Source organism: Monodon monoceros, unplaced genomic scaffold (assembly GCF_005190385.1).
Source record: "Monodon monoceros isolate NGI ecotype Baffin Bay Population unplaced genomic scaffold, NGI_Narwhal_1 Super_Scaffold_7, whole genome shotgun sequence".
Lineage (NCBI taxonomy): Eukaryota > Metazoa > Chordata > Mammalia > Artiodactyla > Monodontidae > Monodon > Monodon monoceros.
Genome location: NW_021703784.1, coordinates 79,834,408 through 79,854,708, shown reverse-complemented (window position 1 = coordinate 79,854,708; position 20,301 = coordinate 79,834,408). Strand labels below are relative to the sequence as shown.

General features: G+C 37.7%; 1 protein-coding gene across 2 annotated transcripts; it reads right to left on the bottom strand.

Moving 5' to 3' along the window:
* Window positions 1-1,200: 1,200 nt before the first annotated feature.
* ARL14EP (ADP ribosylation factor like GTPase 14 effector protein) lies at window positions 1,201-19,530 on the bottom strand. 2 transcript variants are annotated; one of them, XM_029209527.1, is made up of 6 exons: window positions 19,445-19,530; window positions 12,109-12,174; window positions 9,209-9,313; window positions 6,605-7,077; window positions 4,776-4,903; window positions 1,201-3,389 (listed from the first exon to the last, which is right to left on the bottom strand). In XM_029209527.1, the coding sequence occupies exons 4-6, from the start codon at window positions 7,028-7,030 to the stop codon at window positions 3,161-3,163; spliced, it is 783 nt and encodes a 260-aa protein (XP_029065360.1). In that variant the 5' UTR covers window positions 7,031-7,077; window positions 9,209-9,313; window positions 12,109-12,174; window positions 19,445-19,530; the 3' UTR covers window positions 1,201-3,160. The 2 variants fall into 2 exon arrangements, with proteins under 2 accessions (XP_029065360.1, XP_029065361.1); XM_029209528.1 differs by lacking the exons at window positions 9,209-9,313; window positions 12,109-12,174 and having other exon boundaries at window positions 19,445-19,520.
* Between the last annotated feature and the right edge of the window lie 771 nt (window positions 19,531-20,301).

The following is a 20,301-nucleotide window of genomic DNA, read 5'->3' as shown; positions in this document are numbered from 1 at the left end:
TTTTCATCAGCTTCTCACAGGGGTCTTTGACCTCCATAAAGTTAAGAAACATGCTGGAACTTACTATAAGTTATATTCTCTGAATAAATCACTCTCTATATGTATATATATGTATGCATGTTTCAAAATACATCTGTTAAAAATTACTTAGTTGAATCCACGCCAGGAAAACAGTCTTAGAATAGACTGTCAGGTTGTAGAGCAGCTTGCTATCTAGAAATAGACATAATATTTTTAAAAATAGAAGAGTCTCATATATAATATTCCAAAGATAAGTAGCTATTTTCTTATACTTGTAAAAGACAAATGGGAAAAAGATCACTGGGATGCCACTCATTTTATTCAGATATATATGTGCATTTTTCACTCTAACATTTGTGACCAACACTGTGGAAGACCAACGTTTGTGGTCTTATGTTAACTTTTCAACCAGGACCCACCTATAGCCAAAGCTACGTGTTTCATACAACTTTTATTTTTGCTTTTAGATTAATAGCATTCTAAAATAATTTAGCCACTTTGAATCATACTTACGCAAAGTACAGAAAGGATCTAGACAATTTCATTGTATTCTATATTACTGTAATTTTATATTAAAACATAAGTGGACTTGTGATGTAGTTTTTCTGAAACACAGCTTTCATTACAGCCTACTCCAAATCAGATATACCTTTCTCTGTAAACATTTTGCATGCTCACTAAAAGTTTGGTCTCCTAAATAGGCATAATGAACAAATATTTGCAAAATTGTTCAAGAAAGTTTCCCTTAAAAAATTTATCATCTTTGAAAAATAAGAGAAATGTTCTTCTACTAAGGAATGTTGAAATATAACAATTTGAATTTTAAAGTCATTTATTTTGTTGAAAATATGTTCCTGTTTTAAACAAACAAAAAAGCTACGATTTTAACTTGTCCCTGTGAAGAGCTTAAGCAATACACTAAGTCATATTTAGAAGCAAAAAAATGATGGCAGTAACTCAACTAAGAAGGTCTAATAACCTAGAAGTTCAGATAAAATTAGGAGCCTGTGTTCGTCTCTTCTGTGATAAAATATTTCCTTAATTCAGGAAAAAAAAAGAATCTAGCATCTGATTTAAGTATAGAAAGCCAAAATATTCTTTTTGTCAGTGCTCTGTTGAAACATGTCAGTCAAGGAACTGATAAACTGTATTTCTAATAATTGGGTCGGTAAACACTTCTAACTTAAAAATGACATTTTAATTCCATGGTTGAAAATGGCACTCCATCAAAGTAAAACCAGTCATTTTAAACAGATACCAAAAGTATACAGGAGTAAAAATAAACCTCTTTTGGTCAATTCATCAAATTGGCTGTATAAATCTATTTTCAACAGCTAAAAGTATTTCAAGTTGCTAAAAGCTCATTTGATTGAAGTACTATACTTAAGGAAAATAAAAAGCTAGTTTAGAGGCCGTGTCCTAGACAATAAAAAATTTTAGACAGACTGACGGATAGCTGTCTTGAAAAAAAGAGCAGAGATAAGTTACCACCCACCCCCACCCTCCAAAGGGTACCCATACACATTCCAACTCAAGATTCAATCAATTTCCAAATAATTTATACTCTGTCTCAACCAGTGTTTCTCTACCTTGTTTCATTATTACTCCATTAAGGAGCTGTTTTTAGCCCTTTTAATCCTAGTCAACACCCTATTAAATTGAAATACCACAGATATAATGCATATCTGCTTATATATTGTATGTATATCCATGTTTTATACATAGATTTTTGCCACCAAGCACAAATTTTCACCAAGAACACACTCTAAGCAATGAAAGGTTTACAGTATCAAAACTTTTTTTAAAAGAATAAGTGGAGAGAAGAAATGATGTATTATAGTACTTAGTTATGTAGATTATTTCCAAAATAGTTCAACTACTTAGCTGTCTCAAAATTAACTGTTCCTGAAGTAGGTACTATTCTCACCTATAGGTAGTCCTTGCCTTGCATGGGCGGTAGTGTGGGACCATAAAAATGGCAATCAAAGTAATCTTAATAATTAATGGGGAAAATTATTATTGTTCTGTGACCTTGAAAAAAATCTGTCAAAATATTAAAAAGTGTCAGTTATAAACATAAAAAAAATGAAAAAATTGTAAAAAAGTATACTTAGTACATTGTAATTTATATTAGAAGCACTGAAAATTAAAGTGTTATTTCATTGTAAAAAACTAATCAGGAGTACTTGCCTTTTTGTCAAGTAATTTATGGTACTGGGTAAGCATCTTTTCTATACCACTGCAAGTTGTCAGACTCCTTTAAGTTTAGATTAGCTTCCACCATTTTATCGTTTGTGCTTTCAATGTTGTGAAATACCTCTGTAATTTCCTTTAATGTGAAGTTTGTTACCATCACTTCCTCTGGGACGTGTTCCTCCTTTTCTCATTTATGATGATAAGTTTGCCTTCACTGAGTTCCTCTAGCTGCATATCTAGAGGCTCTGGAATAGCAGCAGTGTCAATATTCCCATGATCAGTGATTTCTTCTACAACTCTATGTATGTTCAATTCAAGTCACACTTCTAGCATTATCATTTTCATTTTTTCACTGCACTTTCATCTTTGTTGGCCAATTCTGATTATCCACTTTGTAAAATGTCACATGGGTGGCAGGAGTCAACACAACTCTGTGCTTTGCTGTCTGAGCAAACTGAGTAACGGATGTGCAGTGACCAATCACTTGCAGAATTTGAGAGAAGTAACGTGATTGATCACTGATCTTGAAGCACATCTGTTACTTGCATAGTGATTTGTGGACTTAAGAGCTAGCAAGGAAGTCTGTACTTCATATAAATACTCACAATTAATATACCATGGTGACTGAAATTTGTGCTGTTAGGCAACTGGCTTATTTAACTAAATCACTGTCATGGAAATTTGTGGACCTGGGAATTGTGCAAATTGAGGACTGCCTATACACTGCTTGTTTACATTGACCCAGGCAGGCTCGAAGCTGACTGCTGAGTAATAAATAGTCCATCAAACTTTACATCAAATAATTTACTTTAAAGCACCCTAAAAGCAACATTAGTGCACACTGAGTGCATGTTTGTCACTTGGCAATCAACTTTAAAAGGTACCTTAGAATTTTAGAAATAGAGAAAGGAACTTTAAAGATCCCGTAATTTGATACCACAAATTATCCAGCATGTTTGTTATGAATTATTTCTCCTCCTTCGATTTCAATTTGCTCATATAGCCACTTGCGATCACAGCGGCATTCGGCACCACATTTGGTAGAACCGCAGGCAGGACAAGCATAGAAACATCCTAAGCAGTCTTCATCAAGGCAGTCACACAGGTCCATTCCACTGAAAATCAGGAGACCCTGGCTATCATAGACCTTACTCTTCGCTGGGATCACTTGTCTGTAATACAAAACACAAGGTGTGTTACACCCCACAAATATATTATTTCTGAATATTTAGTTGAAAACAGTTAATGACAAAAACTTAAGGAGATAAAATGTTTTGAATTAGGGATGAAACCCCGCCAAATTGATACATGGCTTACCTAACTCAAAGCTACTCTACAATTGATAGCTAATGAGCTCCTTGTGAGAAGAAGAGACCTCACTGTAAAGTGTTGAAACATATCCAAAGGAATGGACAAGAACTGTGTCTAAAAACAATAATATAATTGTTAAAACTATTTACCCTTTCCTTACCAAAAAAAAAAAATGCTAGGTAATAGTGGTACATTTTATTAGCAGCCAATCTATCTACTGCTTTGTGAACACAGATTTTTATCACAGTATACTATCCAATTGTTTTTTATATTGAAGTTAATCTGTTTCTTGTTCTTTAATGGACTCTAGCAAATCTGGCCTAAAAACACTTACATGATTCAATGGAAAACCTTCACAAATGGAATAAATGGCCTATGTAGAAAATAATTCTGAATGATTACACTAACGTTTCTTTGTCAATTTGCATTTTAGAAATGTTCAGTTTAAAAAGTCATATTCCAAACAATTTAGTTTTCTTGTTCATTCTATTGACTGTACTGTAACTTTCTATTTTAGACATGTAAAAAATAAAAAGTAACCTATATTCTCATAAAATTTATTTTTTAGCTGCCACCTATAAAGCAGAGACATACTGATTATATATCAGTGCTTTCAAACAAGTGAATTATTTTAGCTATAAGAAGTATAGGGTTTCCCTGGTGGCACAGTGGTTAAGAATCCGCCTGCCAGTGCAAGGGACACGGGTTCGAGCCCTGGTCCCAGAAGATCTCACATGCCACGGAGCAACTAAGCCCATGCGCCACAACTACTGAGCCTGTGCTCTAGAGTCCGTGAGCCACAACTACTGAGTCTGCATGCCACAACTATGGAAGCCCATTCGCCTAGAGCCCGTGCTCTGCAACGAGAAGCCACTGCAATGAGAAATCCGCACACCATAACGAAGAGTAGCCCCCGCTCGCCGCAACTAGAGAAAGCCCGCGCACTGCAAAGAAGACCCAACGCAGCCAAAAACAAAACAAAAAGAGAAGTATAATAAGTTTAAATTATTTTAATTATTGTGTCAAAAATGTTATCTTGTTCACTTCATTGATACTTTCTTAGAAATAAATTTTCAGAGTGGAAGGGGATGCCTTAATTTTCTATGAGGCCCTTGGAGGTTCTTACTAATTCCAGATTATCGAATTTAAAATATCTAACCAGAAACATTCAAAACTTAAGAGAAAGGTAGGAAAACAATACAGATGTGAAGCAAGTTAACATATACCTTAAATAACACATAGCCTACCTGTCTGAACCAGCAGCTGCACTTTTTGTAAGCCTTCTTTTTTCTCTTTTACCAGTTTCTGGAGCAAATTCAGTTTGCTTTCCTGGGTTTGCAAATTGTAATGACCTCAGAGCTTTAGCAGTTCTTCCCTGAATAAAGGTAAACAAATTATCAACTCAAATCTTAATATCCAACCATACATAAATATTTCACTTAATCTTAATCTAGATTATTCCTTAGCCTGGAAAACAGTCTGGAACTCACAAAAAAGAAAAAAAAAGGGTTTTAGTGACCAAGTGCAACAAAATTTATGTGGCCCATGGTCCGGGACCATATTCAAAGTTTACTGGTTAACTTATGATATTTTTATTATCTAATTTTAGTCTCTGGCATATTAGAAGGAGAGGAGGACAGGCACAGTGAAAATGGCAATGGCTGCTGCCAACATGGGAGAGAAGGCAGCAAAACTGCTGTATAACCCACAGCACACAGCACAGGCTCCTAGTAATGATCCTGAGTCCTTAGGAAAAGGTTCGATTACATACATTTTTAAAGCTGAGAAGTAATAAAGTTTCAAGTTCTGTAACAGTATTATAATCCTTTTTAAAAAATTGGTAAAACAAAATTTTGACGGTTAAGAGTTTAACTTCATTATCTGGGGGGAAGAAAGGTTTATGTGATACATTCCACATGAACAATAGATAAATGAAGTGGAGAAGACATCTAAAGTGACAGCAGCAAGTACCTAGCATAAACTGCAAGATAACATTGGGTCCTGTAGATATGTCTTTGAGGGGATAACGAAGGAAAAGCACTACAGGTAATTTAAAATTTTAATTTGGTTTATTAATATAATGAAAAGGAGAAAACTGAGAAAAATATGCCAGCAGAAAGAATTATAAATTGCTTATAAATAGAAAATTTGAGAAGTGCTCCTTTGATGTACCAGTCCTTGTTCTGCACCAGAGACAGCTTTATGAAATCTTAAGTTATTCTGATACGGTTAAATAATTTAAAGGTAACATGTGACTAAGGAAGAGAGTTATAAAATAATTAATGCTTACAATGTAAAAATGTATGCTTTTTGACAGTAGGGAGTCCTAAAATTAGTCTTGACCATACCAAGTAAGAATTGAGAGCTAGAAGCAAAGGAAATTCACAAGCATCTTAAAATCCCAAACAAGAATGGGATAGTGCCAAAGTAGAAAGAAAGGCTGAAATAAGAAACAATTATTTCAAGTCACTTCTGAAGTTCCTTTTAAAGCAGCAGTTTTCAAGTCCTTCAGAAAAAAGGGGACTTTATCCTGCTACATTTCAGGCCCTTGCTGGCTGGCATATCCTACTGAGTTACTTTGGTATCAGAAAAGGAGCTAGGATGGTTAAGTCCTGGCTGTGCCAGAATGTCTTAGCACTAGGAGCTATGGCTTGAAAGTCTTGGGAATATTACGTTATTCTTTTCCTAAGCCAACTTTCTTTACCAAACAATCTGGGTTTACACAAATATTTAGAAACACCATTTATTTTCACCTCCCCAACTTTATATTCATTGCCTGCTAGTTAGTGTACGGTCTTCCCTTGGTATCTGAGGGGGACTGGTTCCAAGATCCGCTGTGGATACCAAAATGCTAGGATGTTCAAGTCCCAGTTGGCCCTCTGCAACTTTGGATTCAACCAACCACAGATTGTATAGTACTGTATTGACTGAAAAAAATCCACATATAAGTGGACCTGCACAGTTCAAATCTGTGTTGTTCAAGGCTCAACTGTAATAAATAGTGATATAAATGTGATTTCCTTATAATTATAACCCTACATTGTAGAAGTAATGGAGAAAAAATGACTATACATACATCTGAATCAGGTTTTCTTCTCTGTCGGTCTTCAGAATCAACATCCACACTTCCATTGATTATCTGTGTACATTTTGGACAAAGTTTCCAACCAGGTACAAGCTGTCTTCCAAATTTTGCACTCAGAAAAGTGGCATCATCTAAATCAATTACATGTAAATTTTTTTTGGCTAGTTTTTTGTGTATGTTAAATGGGTCACAACATGACTTCTGCAAATCCTCAAATCTGTCGATGTAAATTTTTGCATGATGGAAGCAAATTGTATTGTTTCCAGAAAGTGTCATTCCAGTTCTAAGTTGAAGTAAAAGCATGTCATTTGATGACAATTCTTGCAAAGTCTTGAAACCTGTATGACGAGTATAGTAGGTTTTATGGCACTCATTTGTGGAACGAAGCTGGACTCCAACTGAACATGGATCCATCATTTTTGATTCTAGCAAATTTCCTCTTTTTGATTTTTGTCTAGATCACCCTAGAGAAAACATTAAAAAGTCAGATTTGTGCTGCAAAATTTTTATCTGGGAAACTGAAAAAGCATTTGATAAAATTCAATATCTACATAATAGAAAGAAAACCCTTAGCAAGCAAGGAATAGAAAGACATTTACCAAGATCCTACAAAAACATTATTTTATTTAATTATAAAACATTAGAAGCATTCTCTGTAAAGTTAGAACTACACAAGAATACTTATATCACAGTTTCCATTTAACACCATATTAAAAGGTATTCAATATAAAGATTGAAGAGGAAGAAATAAGAAATATTACTCAAAGATATGAATATCTAAATGGAAAATACAAGAGGTTCAATGGACAAACTATTAGAACCAGTAAGATAATTCAGCAAGCATGCTGGAAACAAAAACATTACAAAGATATCTTACAAGATATATAAATCTTACAAAAGATATGTAAGACTTTTATGGAGAAGACGATCAAACAGAAAGACAAATGAAACCTTAAATAAATGTAGAAATTAATCATGGCAAGTGTGACTATAGTAAATATGTCAATTTTCTAGGAATTTATCTATAAATTCAATATGATTCCAATCAAAATTTCACCAGGTATTCCACAACTCCCCCACCCCCCGGGATTTAGCAAGCTGGTCTATATGGAAGAGTAAAGGTTCAAGAAAGCCAAGATAATCTTGAAGGAAAAGAAAACAAAAAAATTATTTACTATAAAGCTATTATAATTAAAAGTGTGTGGTATCAGTATACTATAGACACATAGATCCATGAAAAGATGAGGGCTTGGTGTATGACATGTGGTATTATAAATCAATACCATATGACCCAGCAATCCCACTACTGGGCATATACCCTGAGAAAACCATAATTCAAAAAGAGTCATGTACCAAAATGTTCATTGCAGCTCTATTTACAATAGCCCAGAGATGGAAACAACCTAAGTGTCCATCATCGGATGAATGGATAAAGAAGATGTGGCACATATATACAATGGAATATTACTCAGCCATAAGAAGAAACGAAATTGAGCTATTTGTAATGAGGTGGATAGACCTAGAGTCTGTCATACAGAGTGAAGTAAGTCAGAAAGAGAAAGACAAATACCGTATGCTAACACATATATATGGAATTTAAGAAAAAAAAATGTCATGAAGAACCTAGGGGTAAGACAGGAATAAAGACACAGACCTACTAGAGAATGAACTTGAGGACACGGGGAGGGGGAAGAGTAAGCTGTGACAAAGCGAGAGAGAGGCATGGACATATATACACTACCAAACGTAAGGTAGATATCTAGTGGGAAGCAGCCGCATAGCCAGGGAGACCAGCTCGGTGCTTTGTGACCGCCTGGAGGGGTGGGATAGGGAGGGTGGGAGGGAGGGAGACGCAAGAGGGAAGAGATATGGGGATATATGTATAACTGATTCACTTTGTTATAAAGCAGAAACTAACACACCACTGTAAAGCAATTATACTCCAATAAAGATGTAAATAAATAAATAAATAAATAAATGTTTGATAGAATTAAAAAAAATAGGTATAACACATTAATGGGAGAAAGATTTAATTAAAGATGCTTGGACAACAAGCTAACCATATGGAAAAAGACAGACTAAAATCTTTTCCTCACAAACAAAATCAATTCCAGATGTTATTATAAAATAAAACTTGAAAAGAAAAATTGTAAAAATGTTTATAAGAAAACATAGAAGACTTTGTGACACTGGGGTAGAGAAGAATTTCTCAAACAAGAAAGGACATATCAAAGAAAAAGATGGACACGTTTGATTTTATGTCCAAATTAAACATTTCTATATAACTCTAAGGAAGGGAAAAGAAGTCACACTGGATAGGTGTTGCTCGGATTATTATTCCAAATATTCAAAAAACCCCCTGACTTCTACAAATCAGTTAGAAAATGACCACCCATTAGTAAATGAAACAAATATACACAGGCAATTCACAGAGGAAGAGAACAAAACAGCCAACAAATGCAGGTGTTTAACCTCATAGTTATCAGGAGAATGCAAATGAAATACCACTTCTCAAACATTTGTTTGGCAAGATTTTAAGAATCTGGTAACATAGTGAAGGCAAAAGTGTGGCCAATTCTTACATGCTCCTTATACCTTGTAGGAATGTAAACTGCTGCAACTGCTTTAGAGTTTTTGGTAATTTCTTGCAAAACGGAAGAAGTCCACATCCCAGGGCCTTGCATTTTCAGCTCCATGTGTCTGTGCCAGAGAAATATATGTCCCATGTGAGCATAAGGACTTTGCGCATGATACATACAAAGTCTTTCAGCATCGCTTTTGACAGTGAAAAATTGGAAATAACCCAATGGTAAAGAGTGAGAAATTGTAGGTTACTCAACAGGGACTGCTACAGGACAGTTAAAAATAAACTGCATGGGGGCTTCCCTGGTGGCGCAGTGGTTGAGAGTCCGCCTGCCGATGCAGGGGACGTGGGTTCATGCCCGGGGACGCGGGTTCGTGCCCCGGTCCGGGAAGATCCCACATGCCGCGGAGCGGCTGGGCCCGTGAGCAGCTGGGCCCGTGAGCTGAGCCTGCGCATCCGGAGCCTGTGCTCCGCAACGAGAGAGGCCACAACAGTGAGAGGCCCGCGCACCGCAAAAAAAAAAAAAAAAAGAAAAAAAAAACCCTGCATGAATTAAATGAGTCAATTTGAATAAATTTCAAAGATAATCACAAGTGAAAAAGCTGCAAAAGAACATATAGTATATCACGTAAAATTTTACATATACAATAGTATGTGTTGTTCCTGGATAAGAACTTGAATACATGCTAAAATATACATTAAGAATAATAGATACCAAGTCTGTGGTATATATACTTCTAAAGAGGAAGGACTTTTTTATTTTTTAAGAGAGATTTATAGAAGAAAAGGGTATCTACACAAGTTTTTCATTATCTTCTGTGCTCTGTTTGAAATTTTTCATAACTAAATATTTTTCAAAGCAAATACAAAAATTTAGTTGAATTCGTAAGACAAGTTTTAACAAATACAAGTCACTAGGAAAAAACTGTTGTTGAAAATAGATGTGAACCACTGAAATCTGGGCAGTGGCGAGGTACTGAAAAAGTAAAGGATCCAGAAATCTTGCAAGTGTTTTTATAAGCTTTGCTCCACATTAAAAAAAGGGTTAGAAAGCTTAGATACTTTCTGATATGTTTTCTGCAGAGAGAAACTGTAATCAGTAAAGCCATATACAAAGAAAAGAGTAGTCTCATGTAATAAAAAATGGTGAGTAAATATACATTTCTATGTCTTAAGTTAAAATACAAAATTTTAAAAATTAAAAAACAGAATTTATGGGGGATGAGTAGAGGTCAAGAGTGGGCTGAGCCTGGGAGAAGACACTGGCGTGCCCCTGAAGGCGGGCACCCACCCAGATTTGCACCACAGGTGCCTCTCTTGCCTCACCCTGGTCTGGCCCTGGTTGGGAAATGCAGTGTTACCTGAAGTACCTGGACATGAGGGCTGGCCAGACACGGTCCCCACTGCCACCCCTCCCAAAAAACCCCAGAATTTAAAGTGTTTGAACATTTTAACTTAAAAAATTTAAAAGCTGATTAAAACAGAGTATATTTTAAATTATATTTTAACCAACTTTTAAAATTTAATTACCAAGTATAGGTCCCAATCACATCAGATGAAAATGCTTGTATAAATCTAATTATTTGTTTTCTTTTAACAGATAAGTGGGTTAAGATAAATTAAGGAATGGAAAAGAAGAAGCCAGAGATACGGTTATAAAACACCACCGCCACACTATGTTGTATTAAACTTCAGCAGATAGTGTCACAAATCTGGCTCTGACTTTCCTTAACAGTCGACTAACAGGAAGGAAATTTGATCAACTGTCCCCACAGCACAGTATGGAGACTGCTAATGTCTTATTAATGCCACAGATTCTTTATCTTTGTAGGTAACTGTCACCGATTTGTAGACACTAATGTATAATATGATTTTTTGAACGTAAAACTATTTCTTAGCATTCAAGAAGTTATACCCTGATCATATTTGATAGGAAAAGCATCTTGTGACTTGGAAATTTTATTTTAGAAATTCTATCTGTCCATGGCAATAAAACATTTTTACCCGTTAGGGAGTTTTTTTTTTTTTTCTTTGCTACTAGGGGCTTCTATTCCTTTATTTTCCTTTAATCTTGGCTAAATTACGATGTCATTCACAAGAGTTTATCAGTAGACTCAAGTTATACCAGTGAGGTTGAATCCTTATTTCTAAGTGATCTGATGCTCTTGGAAATTGGGAAATATGATTAATTCCTACTAAATTAATTTTTCTGGTAAGTATTTGCTTGGACATCTTCCACAATTGCATAAATTCTTTTATTAACCTTAAACCACTAAGAATCTAGACTCTTAGTTGGAAAGCATAGAGCGGAATTTGTTTTTCCTTCAAGTTAGCCATGACCCTATCAGTCTTTGAAAACATCCCGTTCTGGGTAAACAATGGCTTCTAACCATTTTGAACTCTTGGCGTACTTTTAAGTACATAAGTACTTTTAAGTACATAATGGAGGAACACTTGAATTAAATTGCTGCACAATTATGCTATTTTCTAAGAAGCCATCTCTCAGGTATCACTGTTAGGGTAGAATTATTTACTATTGGAGTTGCCAGATAAAATACAGGATGCTCAGTTAAATTTGGGCATTGCTAAAAAGTAATTTGTTGTTTGTCTGAAATTCAAATTTAGTTGAGCATCCTGTATTTTTATTTGCTAAATCTGGTGGCCTCATTTACCATGCCTTTTTTTTTTTTTGCATATTCCAGTAAACAGAGATCTCTTTGGTGCCAGCTTCACATTATCTTCCACCTCTTATTTGCTGCTAAAAGAAAACTGAACTACTTATGAACAAATTACAGGACCTGCTCAGTTAAATATTAAAGTGCCCCATCTGACAGAAGACAAATCACTAGTTGCAGTACGAAATATATTTTACACATTGCTTAAAGCTCAATGGCATATTGATACCACTAACCTGAGTGAAACCGTCACGGTAAAAGTGTACACACCTGTGTCAAAGCAGTTTTACGTTCAAGCATTGCTTTAAAAAAAAAAAAAAGTCAGGTTAGCTAAAGGAACACAAAATTTCAGGCAGTGATCTTCAGTGGTTACTGCCTGCCTTCTAAAACTTACACCCCTCTGGTTGCTCCTCCCCTGTTGTATCTCCCAGTGTCCCCATTTCTGTTCTCTTCTCTGAAGCTAAAGTTCTGCTATAGAGTTTTTTTGTTTTTTTTTTTTTTGGCGATACGTGGGCCTCTCACTGTTGTGGCCTCTCCTGCTGCGGAGCACAGGCTCCAGACGCATAGGCTCAGCAGCCATGGCTCACGGGTCTAGCCGCTCCGCGGCATGTGGGATCTTCCCGGACCGGGGCACGAACCCGTGTCCCCTGCATCGGCAGGTGGACTCTCAACCACTGCGCCACCAGGGAAGCCCTGCTATAGAGTTTTTTGGATCTGTTTCCGAGCAACTGTTTCTTTTGCTCATTTTGGCCTGTGCTCTGGCAATGTGGCCCACAATTAGTATTTTTTTTTTTCTTCAAGTGATAGTCTAGTAGCTTCATGTTGCTCCCTTCACCTGCAGTATGGTGCCATATTCTCCAGTAATGATTATCTAATATCTTCCTCAATTAATAGTCAGAAATACATTACTATTTACTGTCCATGAACTATTGAATAGTACTAGCATCAGCTGGGAACTTATTATTAAATAGAAAAGAGAAATCTCAGGAAAGCCCCACACTCACTGAATCAGAATTGCATTTAAAAAGGAAACACCCAGGTGATATGTAAGCACAGTACAGTTTGAGATGCACTGCTTCAGATAATTCAATTAAAAACATTAACCAAGCATCTTCTATATTTATAGAGTATATCAAAAAAGAATAAGAAACACACACACACAGACATGTACTTGCCTTCCAGGAAGTCCGACACTTAGGGAAGATTATTTGAGGGGGGAGGGGGAGTTGTAAATTTCATAAACTAGGTATAGAAAGAAATACCTGCTTCAGTGGAAAACTGCACTGTTAAAGAGTACAACCTTCAGGGTTTTCACATTCCCCTTACATGAGAGCTCTGAGTCTTTCATTGCCTTTGAGCTATTTTACAGCTGACAACTGTACAAAACTAACAGCAATGCAAAACTCTTGTCTATATTCTTGTAAATTCTGTCTGGTAGAGGTACAATTGATGCCCCTGGCCCACTGTGGAAGAAGAAAGTTTTGCCTCTATTTGCTCATTTATTTCAATATTCCTGATCAGTAAATGTGTCAGTTCTTTTGACTGTCATTTGAACTGATTATATAACATCTTACCAGTCCCCTCATTAATAAGGTAAACAAAAACCACGTGTTGCTAATTTTATATCTGTGTGACAGTCATGATTTTACTTCCTTCTCCCTTTTTTGTGGAAAATTATATTTTAAACATAGGAAAAAATTAATTTGCTCCAGCCAAGTCACTTTGATGGAGTGAAAAAAAAAATCCAGCTTTTATAGGTTAAGACGAAAACCATGTAACAAACAAAAAGCCCCAAATGTGTTCATTTAGACCTGAGTAATTTAGATTTGTTTCCCACTCCCCCCACCGCCTTAGGAAAATTTCAGATAAAAATGAGACTGGTCTTTAAGTGCTTTCAAACTACACATAGTGATGGAGGATTTTTTAATTCCTGAATGTCAATGAGTATCCTAAGGCCTTCCTGGATAAATGTTTCAATGAATTTTATTTGTACACTTAATTATTTTCCACTTCAAATAGTAAAATGCCTTTTTAACAAGTCAAATTTTACCTGAGACCTGTGCTCCTGGTTCTTGAATAGCCACGAAACCCTCCTACTCCTCTCCATATGGCTTCCATAAGACTCAAGAACATCCCCTTGTTTACCTATGACCAGGACAAAGGACCTCCAAATTCCCATTGTCTCATTTATAAATTTATGAATAATGAGCTGAACTGCTTCTTGAAAATATCAATTGGAACAAAATGCTTGTTAACCATATTTTAAGTTTCTCTCCTTCCCCTAGGTCCCTGAACTTTGGCCTACCCTCAGCCAGAGCCAGCAAAGGACCCCTCCAGAGAATAGGCTGGCCTCAGGGCAAAACAATCTGGGATCTACAATCAGACCAAGCAGCTCTGTTTTGGCTTTGTTTACTCATCCCTTGAGAAGCTGGTAAATCTTTTGGTCAGAGAATTCTCTCCACTGCTATAATCCCTTTTCCCCTCTTGCAATAACCCTTTCAATAAAGTCTCTCCTTACTAACTCTGGATTTTATTATTTGACACTTGCTTTTAAAAGTTCTGCATTTTCAATTTTCTCTTGCCTTAGAATTGCCAATACTTTCCTTCAGTACCTAAATAGAGTATGTTTTGTGATTCTAAGATTAACTTCCAATATTTTTATAGCACTCCCAGAAGAGTCGAGAGAGAATGAAATAAATATAGATTTATTAGACCCCTTCTTCTATACCTTAGGTAGTAAACACAGGCATTTGCTCCTCATATATCTGAACACTGACAAGTTAGGGAATAAGCTTTTTTAAAAAACTGAGGTATTACCTGACATAACATTATATTAGTTTCAGGTATACAATGTAATGATATAATATTTGTATATATTGCAAAATGATCACCACAATAAGTCTAGTTAACAACTGTCACCACAGTTACAAATGTTTCTTTTCTGTGATGTGAACTTTTAAGATTTACTCCCTCAGCAACTTTCAAATATGCAGTACAGTATTATTAACTAGTTATCATGTTGGATGTTACATCCCCATTACTTATTTACAACTGGAAGTTTGTACCTTTTGACCCCCTTTTCACCCATTTTGCCCACCCTAACCCCCGACAATGGCAATTACCAATCCGTTCTCTTTATCTATGAGTTCATTTTTTAAACATTATATTTTAAAATTATTTGTTTTTTATAGATTCCATGGAATAAGTTTTAAACACTATCTGCTATTCATTACCCAACTCTACGGTAGGTAGGTTGGATGCACTGAAGAAGCTGAGTGACCTCATACAAGGCCACGACAGTAGCAAGTTTCCCTAATAACACAAGTTCTAGGACATGATCACAGGCCTCCTATAGGAGTTAGTCAAAGCAGAACCACAACCATCACTTCCACTAACAAAACAAAAGCAGAGGGAGATAGTGGTGCTTGGTTATCACTCTTCAAGTTAGTGGGAAAAAGAGCATTAAGAGGAAATTTAACGAAAAAAAAAATTACTGAATTTTTAGGTCAATTTTTAAGAGTCTTTCCCTTTCAGGAAAAACGTCTTGTTTTTTCGGTATAGGGGTCTTACAATTTGTAAGGTATTTCCCCATTTACCTTTTATTTAATTAAAAAAAAATAACTTCACCCCTATTTTGCATATCAGCAGTTTCAGTCCTAAGCATGCATGCGCACGCACGCGCGCACGCACGCACGCATGCACACACACACAAATCATGCCTCTGGCAACTGGAAACTTTTTGTGCCCATTATCTTCAAATACTAACTACCTACAGGACACTTGAATGGGTACTAACAGAAGGGTTAAATGGCCAAGTGGGATAGTCTTAAACCTCAAGAAGACCCAGGCCCCATAAGAAAGATAAAGTGAACTTAAAATAAAAATATGGTCCATAGTATTATTTAAAATAAAACATTTGGGAGGTTCCAGTCAAAGATGGTAGTGTAGGAAGACCCTGAACTCATCTCTTCCCACAGATGCGCTGAATTTGTACCTACATACAGATCCATTCCTGCCAAAGAAGAACTGGGGGCTGCAGAACAAGTGATAAGTGATAGAGGTACAACACAGGGGATGGATAAAAGAGATGGAGGCATGGTATCGATGGGAACCCCAACCCTGACGAGGACCTTCAGTAGGGAGGGATATCACTGAGGGACCTGTACGCAGACTTGCCCACACTAGAGCAGGGCAAAGAAGCAACTGTTTAAAGGACACCTACGCTCTAGATGAAGGAAATCCATTTACTAATCCTCAAGTGTCTGCCAAATGGGCAGAGAACTGGTGAAACTGTCTCTGGGGTCCAAGGTGCCAGAAAGTGCCATTTTTTGTGTGTTCCCCGTACACCTTAATAGTGCGGACAGAATCATGGTCCAGGTACTCATACTGGCCTGCCAAGGCTGCCCCAGCATGCCCCAGGTCCACCCCACCCCCCAGCTCCACTTGTCCTGCCAAGGTGGTCTGAGCACCGCAAGTCCTGGGACCGCATCCCTCCCCTGCTCCACTCATGCCTGCTCCAGCTCCAGTCACCCCACTAGGGTGGTCCCAATGTGAACGTGCTCCAGAACACACTGGCCCACACCTGCTCCAGGTCCAACCAGCCTGACAAAGCTGCCTGGCACACACGGTCCATACAGAGGACACTCCTACACAAAGCCATGTCTTCCAGACTTGGAGAGGTAGATGTTTCACCTAATTAATAGGAAAACAGAGTTAAACAAAAGGAGGAGACAGAGAAATATGTTCCAAAAAAAAAAGAACAAGATAAAAGTCCAGGAAAAAACCCTAAGGAAATAGAGATAAGTAATTTACTTGATAAAGAGTTCAAAGTAATGGTCATAAAGATGCTTAACAAACTTGGGAGAAAAATGGAGGAACACACTGAGAACTTAAGAGTTAGGATATAAAAGAACCAAACAGAGATGAAGAATACAATAACTGAAATGAAAAATATACTGGGTCAACAATCTAGAAGACAGAATAGTGGAAGTCATCCAAGCAGAAAAGCAAAAAGCAAAAAATTTAAAAGAGCTTAAGGGACCTCAGAGACAACATCAAGCATACTAACATTTGCACTATAGGAGAAGAAGAGAAATAGAAAACATATATGAAGAAGTAACGGCTGAAAACTTCCCTAACCTGGGGAAAGAAACAGATATCCAGGTTCAAGAAGCACAGAGAGTTCCAAACAACATAAACCTAAAGACACATCAAGACAAGCTATAATTGAATCAGCAAAAGTCAAAGATAGTTTCAAAGACAGAAAGAGAAAAACAACTAATCACATACAAAAGAACCCTCACAAAAGAACTCTTGAAAGACTATCAGCCGGTTTTTTAGCAGTAACTTTGCATGATATATTTAAAGTGCAGAAAGGAAAAAACCTGCAACCAAGATTACTCTACCTGGCAAAGTCATCATTTAGAATTGAAGGAGAGAGAAAGAGTTTCCCAGACAAGCAAAAACTAAAGAAGGTCATCATCACTAAACCAGTCTTACAAGAAATGTTAAAGATCTTCTTTGAGTAGAAGAGGCCATAACAAGAAATAAGGAAATATATGAAAAAAAAACTGCACTGGTGCAGGCAAATTTATAGTCAAGGCAGTGCATCAGCTGCTTAAAAACAGGTATGAAAGTTAAAAAACAAAGGTAGTAAAATCAACTATAACTACAATTAAGTATTTAAGAGATACACAAAATAAAAAGATGTAAAATATGACATCAAAAACAAAACATGGGGGGAAGAGTAAAATGTGCTTTTAGAGCATTCAAACTTACGCCAAGAATTAGTTTAAAATAAACTGATATATATATATGTCAATATACATGAATCTCATGGTAACCACAAACCTATAATAGATACACAAAAAACAAAGAGTAAGGAAGCAACCATAACACTGAAAAAAAAATCATCAAAACATGAGGGGAGAGACCAAGAGAAGCAAAGAACAGAGAAGAACCACAAAAACAACCAGGAATGAGCAACAAAACGGCAATAAGTACATACCTATCAATAATCACTTTAAATGTAAATAGACTAAATGCTCCAATCAAAAGACATAGGCTGGATGAATGGATTAAAACAATGAGACCCATCTATATACTGCCTACTGCTCACATTTGGCACAATTCAGCAAACCCTTCAGGTCTCCAAACTCCATTTGTGATTTCTCTCTATTCCTATGGTCCTAAACCGTCAAAGAGAACAGAATCCCTTGATTTCAACAACTGAAAGACTGTTTCCAGACTAATATGAGTGAGCAAAGCTCTCTTTATTCTACCTGAATTCTGGATGTGGTCAACACTGTCAAACAGTACTTAATACTAAAACTGTCAAACAGTTGGGTAAATGATTGTGACACTGAACTGTAAGCTATTCTGTTGAAAACACTTCCACCTCTTCCTAGAAAACAAAGTCTGGACTCCTTAGCATGGCATTACTTGTTCAAACGTCACATACTCCGGGTCAAAATACTCTACTAGCAAAGTTCTTTTATATTTTATGTCTTCATATTGTCTCTTTGCTTGGAAAGCCAGGCAATGCTAACTAATCCTTCAAGACAGTGCCAGCGTCTTCACCTTTCTGCTGTGCCTTACCCAAATACTATTGTTATAGGACCTTCTTCCTCTGTGTTTGAAACTTTTACTCTATTACTTTTCAGCTGTTGGAAGACAGGAGCTATATGGTGTTATTTTCTCTCTCACTCAAGGCAAAAGAGTAAGTAACTTCAGGGACTTCCCTTTTCATAGCACTCATCACAGGCTTTCTTCTTTGTTAGTTTTCCCCATTATGTATTAAGCTCCGTGAGGGCAAGGAATCACCAGGGTCCTGTTACAGCTGTAACTTCTCTAACTAGCACAATATTGGCACTTAGTACTTATTGGCAATTCATCTTTCGAATGAATACATGTTCCTAAACTGCCAGAATCTCACACAAAGAAGGCTGAATCTGCCCAAATCAATGTGACTAGGTGCTCAGGATCCTGCAATTATCCCCACCTCAACCCTGTGCTCATATGCATAACGCCCCTACTTCACGGCTGTATCAGAATATTGCAAGCCACCAGATACATCATATGAGCCTCTACCATGTTCACGGTACAGGAATGGAAGAAAGAAGACTATTTATTCGGCATCCGGCCTCAACCAAACAGCTAGGGCTGGGAGGGCTCCGATTTAAAAAATAAAAACCAAATAGCAGAGATATAAGCTGTGGATGGGGCTCTAGGCCGCAAAGCTCTCCTCTAAATAAGACAAGCCTAAATCAAAATTAGCAGGGCTCCAGGTCTCCCTAAGGGTGGCGACGACCCGCGGGGTCAACAGATGCGGTGGTAGAAACCGTACTGGGCCTTGACACAAGGGGCCGCAGATGAACCGGAGGAAACGGGGAACGCTGCAGAGTGGCAGGCTGGCGGAGGCCACAGATAGCAGCTGAAAATCCCCCTCACGTGTCCGACCTGCTCCCCCTCCTCTCCTGGGGACCTCCATCACCTGGCCCGGGCCCTCCTCCCACCCAGGGATCGGTCTCCACGCCCCCGACCCTCCCCAAAGCCTCCCCCAGCCCTTCCCACCTTTAGCGGGAGCTCTCAATCGCCGGGGTCCGGGCCGCAACCGCAACGTCTCAGCTGGGCCTCGGCAGCCGGCTTCTCAGCTCCCCCCTGCGCTACCAGCGAGAGGGCGGCGAGCCAGGCTAGAGAGTCTCAGCGCTACCATAAAGAGAGGCCTGGGAGAAGCCTAGAGGGGAACGGAGCTTGGCCCACCGCCTCCGGGGCGGACAGGGCGGGGCGGCGTGAATTGGCGAATGAATCCAGGTGAGGCAATGGTTGCTTCAGAGGCTGTCTGGATTTTTTTTTTTTTCTTCTCTTGGACGTTAGGGAATTGGGCGGTGTCTGGGGCCACCTTTTACAAGATGCAAATTTGGCTAACTTGGGTTGTGTTTGCGAATCTCTACGCCTGTGCGTGATGCCACATTCTTGCACCCCAACCCTCCTAATCCCTGAAGAAGTGAATGAGTTAAAAAGACCTTCAGAAGAGACCCTTTATTTAGGGTCTCACATTTTGATTTCTTTCACTCAAGCGAAATATATTCCAAAATGCATCTCTTTTATTATAAATTATAAGAACAGCTGTGTTTATTACTTTGAGTAGAGTGTAGGCACCAGGAAGATGCTTGCAAATTTTCAGAAGGGAAACACGCACACACACACACACACACACACACAGTATCTTTCTTGTAACCCTATTGTCTGGGCCAATTTAGGAGCTGATTAATTTCTAAAACAGATTTTATTCACCTACAATCTTTGAGGGCCCTAAATCCCTTAGACTGAAGCGTCTGAGCTGGCAGCCATTTTCAGGTGGGGGTAGGAGGACCCCTTCCCCCACCCCGACCCACTGTTGTTTTAACTAGCCAGGTGAAAAGTGTGAG

Coding starts and splice junctions, on each gene's coding strand:
- ARL14EP (XM_029209527.1), bottom strand. CDS start 7,030: ATGATGGATCCATGTTCAGTTGGAGTCCAGCTTCGTTCCACAAATGAG. Junction 4,904..6,604: donor GAAGAAAACCTGATTCAGAT/GTATGTATAGTC, acceptor ACCTTTATTCAG/GGAAGAACTGCTAAAGCTCT. Junction 3,390..4,775: donor GCAGCTGCTGGTTCAGACAG/GTAGGCTATGTG, acceptor TTTGTATTACAG/ACAAGTGATCCCAGCGAAGA.